The following is a 13,626-nucleotide window of genomic DNA, read 5'->3' on the forward strand; positions in this document are numbered from 1 at the left end:
TGAGAAAAAAGAAAAGAGACATGTTCATGGAGAGAAGGGGTTTGAAAACACCCTTCATAACCTTTACAGTAGAAGTTATTCAGAATTTTAGAGACTAAGTGTCAAAAGAACAAGAATATCAGAACACTCAAAACCAATTCATTTTGCAAATGCTTTCAGAGATTCCACTACATGCTGTTCATTGTGCCATGCTCTGGAATCAAAGTGTAAAGAGATGCAACTGCTCAAAGCTAGTAGATAAGAAAAGATTTGCACAATAATAATATTAGCATCTAATATTTCCTAGAGTTTACTATGTACCAAGCACTGTTCTAAGAACTTTACAAATACAAATTCATATAACACTTAGAACAAAAAGAGAATAACTATTTTAGACATTTTTATTCCTATTGGACAAAGAAGGAAAAGCATTACAGTGAAGTTAAGTAATTTGCACAAAACTAAGCATCTTCTAACAGTGGTAACTGGTTTAAACATTCAATCTTCATTCACACTCTTAGAGTCCACCACCTATATATATAGTAATAAACTTTGTATAAAGTCTAATTGTGGCACAAATAAGGTTAAACAATTCTGTTCAGGATAGGGGAGTCACAGAAGTCTTCACAATGGAGGGAATCATTGAGCTGGATCTTAAAGGATGTACAGAAGTTGACTGCAAATCTAAGCAAAAGGAACAATGTATGCAATTCCATATAAGAGTCTAGGAGTCATTATCAAGTCCTCTAATTTCCCATTTGAAAATGAAATTTATTAAATGAAAGGTTTCCAGAATATTCCAGCAAATTTGCTATTTGCTACTATATCTTATTCTTTTAAAAAACATTTTTACATATACAAATTTAAAATTAAGATGCAGTAAATGCTATATTTACATGTATTTTAATGAACCAGAGAACTGTGGAATAGAATTTCTGAACTACAAGAGATGGTTTCTGGGATGAAGACAATCTCAAAAATAGGTTTATGAAAAAAAGAATTAACAGTGCTTTGAATAAAACTGCATTATTTAACATAAAGTAATTCATAGTCAAAACTATGTATAAATAAGTTCAATGTTTAAAATATTTGCAAGGTGTACAGGATATCATCCATTTGCCCCCCCCCAGATCATCTACTATACCCCCAAATGCAGAATCATTATAACTATGTCAACAGGTATCCTTACCCTCTTCTGTCCAGATGATATCAGCCAATAGGTAGCACCAGCAGGAGGTAGGAGAAAGAAAAGAGGGTAAGGAAGAGTCAGGGAGATTCATTCTCCTGGGTTGGTCGCTGTAGGGTTGTGTTAGGCAGGCTGCATCCCACTACCACGAGTCATGCCCACTGTCAGGTCACCTTCTATACACAGCCTCCTCTGTCTCCAAATTCCAAGGGTCAATTCCTTCCCTCACACTTTCAGGCCTAGGATTGGTAACAGCACCAAGTGATTGTTAAGAAGAAGGTACTGTGTATATGTTGCCATTTCACTAAGTCCTGTCTATATCTCTTTATTATATTATAATCTGTCTGTTCTGTTTCCAGCCAGAACCCTAACTAATATGTGGAATAAAATTAAATGCATTTTCATTTTTATTTGTCTACTCTAAAGAGGAGAAATTCCTTTCAACTCAAAGAAAAAATTTTTTGTAATCAAAACCAAGTAAAACTTTCCCTAAATGTAATCCTGATCAAAATCTTCAATATCTGAATAGTGGAGAAAAGTGAGTATCAATAAATTCAGAAAAAAAAAAAAGCAATTCAAATTATCCAACTTGCCAAAGACTTTCCACTTACTTACAAGTCTTGAAATAGACCTGAGTCAGACCCAGTTTTGAATTTCTGCTCTAACATTCACTAACTATCCTAGAGCAAAGTACTTGAATTTGTTCTGTTCATTGTTGTATGCAGGCACCCAGTACACCAGTGATACATAGTGGGCACTTTCTAAATATCTGTGGAATGAATGGACAAATGAACAAATCTCTGCAGGCATTAATTTCCTCACATGTAAAATAGGATAATGTTGATTACCTCACAATGTTCCTGAGAAAACAAAAGAGAATATATGTAAGAGAACATACAGGTGTAGGGTCTAGGAAGTATGAGTTCTCTATTCCCAGATCAAATATCTCTAATAATTCTGTTTACATGACAGAATGTATCAATATCAGTACTTTTCAATCTTTCCTCAGCACTGTTCATTATACCCATACATAGCAATACACGATTATTAATGGTCCAATTAAAGGACCTTCTTTGGGGAGAGGGAGGATTCGGTTTATTCATTTATTAATTTATTTAAATGGAGGTACTGGGGATTGAACCCAGGACCTCATGCATGCTAAGCACCCACCCTAACACTGAGCTATACCCTCCCCCACTTAAAGGATCTTTTGTACAAGATTTAAAACAACAACAACAACAAAAAGAACAAAAGCTGTAGCTGTAAGTTTTAACTGGTGATTTAATAATACTTTTCTACATATATGACACTTTATCAAAAACTTGCATAAACATCCAATCCAAGAGCACAAGATATCCTTCTATTTCTCTGTATCATCTTCAATTTCCTTCATCAATGTTTTACAGTTTTCAGAGTATAGGTAACCTCCTTGGTTAAGTTTATTTCTAGGTATTTTGTTGTTTTTGATGAAACTGAATTGTTTATGTCAGCTATAAAATTCTGGTTTTTGAAATGAAAAAAGAAAAGTGAATGAAGGGCCGCAAATGGCAAAATATCCTTCTTTCTTATGGGTGAGTTGTATTCCATTACGATATATATGCTGCATCTTCCTTATCCATTCATCTATTGATGTGCACTTAGAATATTTCCATATCTTGGCAATTATAAATAATGTTGCTGCTAATAGCGGGGTGTATGTATCTTTCTGAATTCTTATTTTGTAGTTGGCTTTATTCCTTTGATAACTAGGTAAGTTTAAAAAGCTAAAGCTCTAAACATTCTTAGAAACAATGAACAATACATACATGTAAATTTTTAAAAATATGTGCAGTATATTGTGTATATGTATTTACATGCAATATATTGTATATGTGCAATCAAATTGTAACAATTCTACCTAATAAAACTGAAAAAAAAACTTTATGTATAAACATTCTATCATGTATTATAACCCTCAACAAATACAATAAGATGGCTTTCAATAGTCCTAATCAATCAATTAATTTATCTAAAAATTTATTTAATTTTAAATGCTTCTTAAAAATATGGAAGCTACGATTTTTAAGGCTATGCACCTTAAATTCTTTACAAACCATCACAGAAGAGATGATAAAACATGTTTAATAATCCAACACAAAATTAAGCTCTGTATTTGTTCAGGCAAAAGAATTAGCCTATTCTTTTACTTTCCTATTAAGGATGCCTTTGAGAATAAGCAACTAGGTTAATAACCTGTTCAATCTAATGAAAATCTCCCAACTTCTAAAAAACCTCTTATGAAGCATTATTCTTATACCTTTGAAAAGACACTAGGTGGCATTAGAAACATGCTCCTCTTACACAAAAGAACCAAGAGTGGAAAGAACAGTGATTCTCAAATCAATACAATAGGCAGTGACTACACTTTTTAATCTAAACTCCCATAATTCTTACTAAATTAAACACTTCACTATTTTATACTACTTGACTTTTCACATATAAATTGTTCACACTCCCCTACATTCCTTCTCATTCTCTGTACTTTCTTGCATGATGATTTAATCCACAGCTTCCAAATCTCTATCTATAGCTCTAAAATTGATCTCCTTTATTCTAGATGTCTATCCTAACTCTAAAAGGATAGATAGCAAGTGTGTATCCACACACGAAAGAATGAAGTTGGACCCCCACCACCACTTTGCACCATATACAAAAATTAACTCAAAATGGATCAGTTTGTCCCTATCCCATTAAAAATAAATACTCAAGGGCAAAATTTTTTCTTTTTCCCAAGTCAAAATTTTTCCCAATTATGGCTTGTGCTTTTAGTGTTCCAAGAAACCTATCCTCACCCAAAATCATGAAGATTTTCTCCTGTTTTCCTCTATATGTTTAATGACTTTGGCTTTTATATTTGGTCAATTATCCATTTCAAGTTAATTTTTTGTATACAGCATGGGTTAAGAATCAAGGTTCATTTTTTCCCCATGTAAACTGTTCTAGCACCATTTATTGAAATGACTATTTTTTCCCCATTAAATTACCTTGGCACATTTGTCTATTTCTAAACTTTCTATTCTGTTCTAGTGATCTGTGTCTACCTTTACAATAATATCACAATGTCTTAATTACTGTACCTTTACAGAAACTCATAAAATCAGGTTGGGTGAGTCCTCCAACTTTGGTCTTCTTTTTCAGTATTGTTTTGCTTATTCTAGACCCTCTGCTTTTCAATATAAAATTGAAATAATCTTGTCACTTTCCAAAAAGACTGCTTGGGTTACACTTACCATACACTCCAGTAATCTCATTCCTAGGCATTTACCCAGAAGAAATGAAAGCAAAAGTCCACACAAACACTTGTACACGAACTTTCACAGCAGCTTCCTCCGTAACAGGCAAAAATTAGAAACAATCAAAATGATCATCAACCAGTGAGTGGAAAAACAAAGTCTAATATACCCATGTCGATGGAATACTGTCAACAGTAAAAAGGAACTCCTGATTCTCAAAACAACATGGATGAATCTCAAAACCATTATGCTAAGTTAAAGAAGTCAAACACAAAAGATTACAAACTATATGATTCCATTTATATGACATTCTGGAAAAGACAAAAACCACAATGACAGAAGGCAAGTCAATGGTTGCCAAGGGCTGGATCTCGGGGAAAAGAACAGACTACATAGGGAAATAAGGGAACATTTTAGGGAGACAGAAATTTCCATATCATGATTTTCTATATTTATATCATGATTGTGGTGATGGTGACACAATTGTATACACCTGTGAAAACTTATCAAATTGTATACTTAAAATGGGTAAACTTTATTCTATGTAAATTAAACCTCAAAAAAACTAATTAAGAGACAGATATAAATATCTCCAACTTTTACAGTAAAAATGCAAAGCTACAGCTGCAGAAAGGTAAGATTGAAAGGGGAAGTTGCTAAGTTTGTGATCTCTGTAACACAGAAGTAGGCAAAGCAGGTATCTATGGGTGTTTTTCTTTGAAGTCACATGTGAAAATTAAAGAATAATCATAATAGTTAAGAACAATGGGAAAAGGTTCTAAGTAGTATCTTGGATTTCTAATTCCTTTAAAAGCATACACCATATCTGCCACCTCAAAAAAATTCTGAAATTCTTTTTCAAATGCTCATGAATTGTTTTATTTGTTTTGTTTTTGAATTCTGAAATATTTTTAAGTTAAAAATACAATAATAATCAAAGCCACAATGAGATACCACTTAATACCTGCCGGGATAGCTATAATTAGAGGGAAAAAAAACAGAAAATAACATTATTGGAAAATATATAGGAAAAAAATGAAACCCTCACACATTGCAGGCAGAGATGCAAAATGATGCAGCCACTGTGGAAAACAGCTTATTGGTGCCTCAAAAAATTAAACAGAATTACCAAATGATTCAGCAATTCTACTCCTAGGTTGAAATATACCCAAAGTAATTGAAACCAGGAACTCAAATAAATATTTGCACATGAATGCTCTCAGCAACATTATTCATAATAACCAAAAGGTAAAACCAAACGTCCATCAACTGATGAATGGATAAGCAAAATGTGGTATATCCATTTGATGGGGTTTTATTCAGCTATAAAAAGGGATAAAGAACTGATACATGCTCCAATATGGATAAACCTCAAAAACATTATGCTAAGTTAAAGAAGCCAGATACAAAAGATCACATACTGTATGATTCTATTATAAGAAATATCCAAAATAGGTAATCCATAGAGACATAATACAGATTGGTAGTTACCAGGGCTGGGATGAAGGTAAAATGGAGTGACTGCTTAATGAATAAGGGTTTTCCTTTTAGGGTAATTAAAGTGTCTTAGAACTTGACTTGAATTCAAACTTCAATCCAGTTTTGATTTTTGGCTTTTCAAAGAACTTTCCTCTCTGTTAAATCTCATTTTGCTAATTCTTCTTTTTTTTTTTTTTTTTTTAATGGCAGCATTGGGGATTGTACACAGGACCTCGTGCATGCTAAGCACATGCTCTACCACTGAGCTATACCCTCCCCACTGCTGGTTCTTCTTGAACCATCATTTCTGTTTGTGAAGCCCTGACTGAATTTAACATTCAACATGGGAAATGTGCCGTCGGCATATGTGATAAGCATTTCTTCAGTACCTTTATCTAATAAACTGATAAAAATGACAATTAAGACAAGGACAAGAATAGAGGTCTGTGTGACATCATTTCAGGCTGGTACTGACACATTAAATCAACCTTCTTTTGTGGACATTATATTTCAAACAAGTATTAATCTAACCAGCTGTAACATTAGCAAAGGTATTCCAGAAAGTTCTTTATTCCTTTAATGAGTAATTATACATTGCTTACTACATACCAGATACAATGTTACACATCAACTAGGAACATGATGATAGAAAGAGTCATTACTTGCATATGATCATTTCCTATAAAGGCATCATTCCTGTAAAGGCCACATCTGTCAATAAATTAAAGAAAGAATCTCAAAAGTATATTTGGAGAATTAGTCAAATCCTGTCAATTAACATTCTTGTGATTTACATCCCTCCTATTAAAATGTCAATATTCGGTACAATTCACTGAATAGGCCAAGCTCAGTATAAATTACATGAATCCAATAGGCTGATTTCAGAGAAAAAGCATCCAAGCCTAATCTTTCCATCTGTGATCTCTGTCTAATTCCATTCCCAATTTGCTAATGTCAATGAAAACTCATCTACTCACTAATTACTAATTACTGTATTTTATAATAACACTATAGGAAGCTATGCAAAGATTTTAAACATTGATGCTGGATAAATATTAACCAAATAAAAAATTTGGAAGATAAAGCTAATAGAAAAAAAGTAAGAAGAGACATAATCAGATTTGTGTTTTTCAAAGAATAGGCTTTAGAGTAGAGAGTAGTTGAAAAGGAGGAAGACTGAATACAGCGTTAACAGTAATGAGGCCCTGGTAATGACCTAAAAGACTGCAAGTGTGGCTTAGACTGGGTCACATCTGTGGTGGGAAAAAAAGTAGGCCACTTAGAGATGATAGAAGCTAGGACTTGCTCAGTGATTGAACGCGGAGAGAGTAAGGGCAAAGGAAGAGTCAAAACAGACTTCCAGGTCTCTGGTTTTGGACTAACTGGAGCAGGAGGAATGGGGCAGGGGAGGTGCTGGTGCTATTTAACAAGACAGAGAACAACCAAGGAAGATCTGGTTTAGGGGACTAGAGAGGCAGAATAAATAGATGGAGTGAGTGTTAGACATGCTGATATGGATAAATGGATTTATGTCAGAAATACAGAAGACAAATATCAAAGTTGCAGATACTACTTATGAGATATTCATGAGAAAGCAAAGCATGAATTAACCTTATTTTAAAGATGATTGATATATTTATATATATACACACATACATATATATACACACACATACAGCTAAAATCTAGTATATATATACATATATGTATACATTAGGTATTATATGTATTATATAAATATATGTATATATGTGTATACACATATTTTAAGATGAATACTTAATCTTGGACAAGATGTCATCTAAGTTTTTCCCCATCCCTAGGAACATACAATACAGCAATATGATTGTATGATCCTTTTTATACATGCCCTGGAAACTACAAACTGGAATCGTGGTTTCTACGTATAAGGGTAAATTGGGCCTTCAGAAAAATCCTCTCAATAGATACTAGGAAATAAGGGAGCAGTCCAAAAATCTCCTCATAAACACATATCACCCAGATGTCCTCAAATTAAAATATGTACTACATTAAAGGTTTTGGCTATCCATTCTCCAGACTCTGGTCAAATCCAACTTGCTGCAAATTACCTCCCCAATAATTGTATCTAACACAATTCTTGTCCCCTTTTAGTTACTTTTTAAGTCATAATTAACATTTCATTAAATGTTATGTTTTGTTATTTTTAATTTTTTTGTTGTTGTTATATGTGAATTGTGTTGACCCAATACTTCTCTGGAGGCTGTGTCTATGGACTCTATATAGCCATAACTCTATTAGCAATGAGAATATTTTGTAGGACAGATTTTTCAGAAATGTCACAGCCAGAAACTGGAGTGGCATCAAGGTATATTCCAGTGTAAATTAAGTCAAAGCAGGAAAAGATATTCAATACTATCAAATGTGCACCAAACATAAAATATCCAACTGGAAATCCTTGGGTAGGAGAATGGAAAGGGAGGAACTAGTCTGTTACCATCATTAAGTAAACAGCTCAGGAAAGAAAGGCACAGGAGGAAATAAAAGGCAGATCCCTAGGAAGAAAGAAGTAACTGGATTCAGGTCTAAAGAAGCAATTTTTTTTTACAAATCCATATATAAAAAAGATAAATAACACAATTTTTTAAATGGGCAGAATATGAATATACATTTCCTCAAGGAAGATATATAAATGGCCAATAATCACATGAAAAGATGCCCAATGTTATTAGTCATTAGGAAAATGCAAATCAAAACCACAGATACCACTTTGGACCTACTAGGATGGCTAAAATCAAAGATAGACAATAGCAAATGTTGATAAAGATGTAAGGAAATCAAAACCCTTATACACTTCAATTTATCAAACACTGTTATGTTTAATCAAACAGAGTGTTACCATCAACCCAGTAATTCCACTCCTAGGTATATACCCAAAAAAAATTAAAACTGTCAGTAAGAAAATTATAAACAAATGTTCACAGCAGCATTATTCATAATAGTCTAAAGAAAGAAACAATCCAAATGTCTACCAACTGACAAATAGACAAAATGTGGCATATCCATACAATGGAACATTATTCAGCAGGAAAAAGGAATGGTGTGCTGATACATGTTACACAAGAGATGAACCCTGAAAACATCATGCTAAGTGAAAAAGCCATTCACAAAAGGCCACATTATAGGATTCAATTTATATGAAATGTATGGTACAGGTAAATCTATGGAAGCAGAAAGTAGATTAGCGGTTACATAGGGCTAGGGGGATGTGACGATAAGGAGGTGATAGCTGAAAGGTACAGGAATTCTTCCTGAAGTGATAAAAATGTTCTAAAATTGATTCCAGTAAATGGTTCCATGTATCTATGAATATACTAAAAATAACTTAATTGTACAATGTAAGTGAATTTTCTCATATGTGATTTATATCTGAATAAGCTTTAAAAAAAAAAAGTAATTCAGGAATACTCTACTTCAGTTGGCCTAGGCTAGGACTTAAGCAAACTCAGTCCAAGAATTTCCTCTGCAACAAACCACCTTAAAGTGAAACATTCAGCTTTGCCTTAGTGGCAGCAGTTCTCAAAAGGGTGCATGCTCTAAGATGGTATAATGCTTTAAAGAAAATACGGATGCCTGGGACCACCCCAGACCCATTGGATCAAAATCTCTATGATGGTACATGGATCATCTTTTTTTTTTTAAACATTCCAGAGGTTATAAGAGGAGAGAGGCAGAGCTTTAACAGACATGCTGAGAACAAGTGGGGAAATTTGAATATGATTTTATCTTAAATTCATGTTAAACTTCTTAAATCTGATGATACAGGTGACTTGAAGAACACAGGGGTTAGGGGTGCTGACATTGCCACAGCCCTCCCCATCTCCCACACAGTGGAAAATACACTTATAACTTTACTGTTGGCCCCCCCATCCACAGTTTCGTTTCCAAGGATTCAACCAACCATGGATGGTGGTATTAGTGGTACTAACACTTACAGTTGGGAAAAATCCATATATATAGGTGGATCTACTCAGTTCAAATGCATGTTGTTCAAAGGGCCACTATATACTAAGGTTATTTAGGAGATTGTCCTTGATTTTAGGAAATAATTCTTAGGGGTGAGGTAGCATAATGTCTGTGACTTGCTTTGAAATCTTCAGGAAAAAATATATACACACATACACAGACAAAACAAATGTGTCAAAATGTAAATTTACAACCAAACTGGTCACTCTAAGTAAGCTTATGTACAGGTATTCATTGTACCATTCTTTGCATTTTTCTGTAGGTTTGATATTTTCAAAACAAACAGTTGGGGAAATTTCACAAATGACCCTGATTCTCCTTGTGGCCTAGAAGTCACAAACTTCAGGTCATATGAGGAAACCTTTTGATCCAAAAATTAATTTCTCACCTTCTGTAAGAAGACATCTTCCCCTACCCCACTTCCCAGGACGAACAAATGGACAAAGCTTTCTATTCCTTATATGCCAACCCAAAAGATTTATGGTCCCAAAGAGTAGGTGAGTTTATATTTTAATAGGAACAAACTTCTGTTATTGTACCCTGCAAATTACTAGTGTGCCTTGTCCTACAAGAGTGTGAAATCAGCAGAAAGTAAATGGGTACCTTAAGTAAAGAGGCAGGACCACTGAGGGTAAAAGGGTACAAAATGCAATAAACAGGCAGAAAACAACCTGCCCAGACTACACAGCTTAACCTTTGTTAGGTCCAGTATATCATACAAAGCCTAGAAAAGGCTCTTCCTTCATCCAGTATATACTGAAGTGTCTACAATGTGCAAAAACGTGTTCCCTTATCCTAAATATGTACACCACAAAGCTGTACACAGAAGCAACACAACTTCACAAGATTTAGAATAATTTCTATAAGGAAGCTCTTTCTCAGGAAATTTATTCATTAAAGTTACAATCATACTGAATCTTTTTCTTGACTCTCACTATATAACCAGTGCCAGTGACAGCATGACAGAGTAATCAGAATATAGTCTATTAAATTCCATTCTTTTCCATACTTGGCTTTGAGAAATTAAACTACCCAAACCCTAAAAATGAAAACAACAGATGTGGCAATGACAAATGACAAGCAAGGATCTGTTCGTGGAGCAAGGGACTATCTTTAGTAACACTTACCAAGCCAGCAGTAAGAGAAGGTGCAGACTGTCCGAGGGACTGATTCCTCATTCGAACCAGGTTTGATGCTTCCCCTGAAGACTGCCAAGTCACCTGTCCCACACTGCTATGTACACTGCTGGACAAGGGGAGCAGCTGCTTACCTTCAAACACAAGGTTTGAAAAGTCAATAAATTATTAATTAATGAATAAAAAAGACAGTGATAGCAAGTAGATTAAAAGTACATTGATCCAATGACTGAAACATTATGTTGTTCACCAGAAATTGACACAACATTGTAAACTGACTATACTACAATAACAAAAAATAAAAACAAAGCCCAACAACAACAAAAAAAGTACATTGATCCAAAACAACATGAAGTCCGTCCACAACCATTTTGAATCTGTAGCCCTCTAAAAATTCCAACTTTGTTGTTGGTGGTGAGAATTGCATGTGGAATACTGAACTGAACTGACCATTTTAAATTGTCTGTAATATCCACCAACATTCCAAGCCCCAATCCTGACACCCAACCTAGCAGGCTAGGGGTTTTCCAGTCCCTTTCAACCTACTTAGTTTCTTAATGCACTAACAGTGGAGCTGACAGCTTCTCCCAGCCAAGTTTGCCCCTGAGGTTTCCAGAAGACAAACACTGAATCTATACTGTTCTTACCAGACTCCATGTGTTCAGCCCAAGTTGAATGACTGCCTTAATCCCATTGAAAGACTATAGAAAATCACTTAAAAAGATTGAGCATCTAGAACTGTAATGACTTTGTAGCTGAGGTTCAAGTCCCATCTCAACTCCTTCCTCCTGATCTAATCAAAACAAATGTGGTCATGTCATTCCCGTCCTTAAAAAACCTCTAATGACTCCCTATTGTTTAAAGAATTAGAGTAAATTTTTAAAAAAGATTATCTATCTTCCTGGCCTCATCTCCTTCCACTCTTTTCATACCCATTCACTCACTGAACTTCAGTGTCTGCCCTGCACATTCACCTGGCTTGACCTTGATCACCAATTCACTTGAAACCCTCTTCTTCCTGGCAAAATCCTATTTGTCATGGAAATAACCCACTTTTATAAACAGGTGTAAGCAAAAAGAGTTTGGGTTTTCTTTTTCCTATAACATTTCCTTTTACTGCAAAGAAAATGTGATGCAACTGATTTGGAGGGCAATTTGGCAAAATCTATTACAATTTTAGGAATTGTAGGAATGCAGTATAAAGGAAAAAGAAAAAAAAGCAGACCAGAATGTTCACCTTAGCAATGCTTATCATGAAAAAATTGGAAATAAGATAAATGATCATTACAAGTTAAAGAAATTATAGTATCTCCACATAATGAAATACTGAACCCATTAAAAATAATGCAGCAGCTCAACATGTAGTTAAGAGAAAAATGTTCAACATTTCCTGTTGAAGGAAAATAGCAGACAAGAAGCGTACCACATATAACCCCAATTTGACTTTTAAATTAAAGTCTACATATATTTATATAAGATTTCACATATAAATTTAAATATAATGGAGTATATTTAAGTGGTTTGGAGGGAGGAAGACAGAAGAAAGTAAAGACTAAGAAGGACTTTTCACTTTGACATGATGCTTTTGTACTCAATTTTTTTTATACCTGGCATATTTCACATTTTTTTTAAATGGGAAATTCTTGGTGCTTTTTAGTAAGTGTGGTGAGGAGAGTTCAAATCACAGCATAAAAGAACTTGTTTAAGTGAATTAATGCAGTCTGTAGTTAGTATATCATATAGCAGTATTATTCAATTAGGGAAATTAATCAGAAACATGCAATTTTTTTAAAAAAATCTAGTTATCTTTCAAGTCCGCTCTTAAATGCATGCTTTAAAGAGAAGTTTTTCCATAAAACCCTTCACAAAAGATAGTAATAGGGGTTCTCTACTCAAAACTTCCAAAAGCCCAAAGCAAAGTAGAGCTTGCCTGGCTTCTTTCCTTCCTTCCGCAAATGTTGCCAAGCTCTCCAGATGATCTGCCTATAGATGAGGATCTCTGTAAGCTAAAGGAAAGCTAGCTTGTTAACTTCCCCTATCCACATATACACAGGTTAGTATCACATTTCTATCTGTCTTCAAAATAAGGGCCTGCTGGGGAAAGAGGCTTACACAACAGCAGAAGAAATCAGTTTGGACATATACTAGTCAGGGCTTGAAGCATACCAAGAATTTGCAAAGAACGTGAGGGAAAAAAACAACGTAAAACAGAAGGAACAATATGAACAAATGGAGCAAACTAGCCCTTTAGTAAATAAAAACTCAGAAAAAAAGAAAACCTAAAAATTTTAATTGTGTTTCTTACAATGATTCAAGAGGATATTGTAAGAAATACTCCCAGTTAAAGAGGATTGACTGAGCACATACTTGTATCTTTTGTCCCCCAGGAAACTCCATTAAAATGAAAATAAAGAAGCAAAATACATAAACAAATAAAAGCTATAACCAGAGAGAGGAAGAGAAACACAGACAAACAAACAGATGCACATGCATACTACAAGGGAATGAACAAAATTTTGGGAAAATCTGACGAGGTATTGGTGATACAGCGGTTAGAATAGCTGTCTTC

General features: G+C 34.3%; 1 protein-coding gene across 4 annotated transcripts in view; it reads right to left on the reverse strand.

Moving 5' to 3' along the window:
* The window catches only part of MAST2 (microtubule associated serine/threonine kinase 2), a 174,904-nt gene that overhangs the window by 136,801 nt on the left and 24,477 nt on the right, over positions 1 to 13,626 (reverse strand). For all 4 annotated transcript variants that reach the window (XM_074376551.1, XM_074376550.1, XM_074376553.1 and 1 more), the window contains exon 3: positions 11,049 to 11,191. In XM_074376551.1, the coding sequence (XP_074232652.1) occupies positions 11,049 to 11,191 (143 nt within the window). The remainder of the gene's footprint in view (positions 1 to 11,048; positions 11,192 to 13,626) is intronic.

This window comes from Camelus bactrianus, chromosome 13, assembly GCF_048773025.1.
Source record: "Camelus bactrianus isolate YW-2024 breed Bactrian camel chromosome 13, ASM4877302v1, whole genome shotgun sequence".
NCBI classification, from domain to species: Eukaryota; Metazoa; Chordata; class Mammalia; order Artiodactyla; family Camelidae; genus Camelus; species Camelus bactrianus.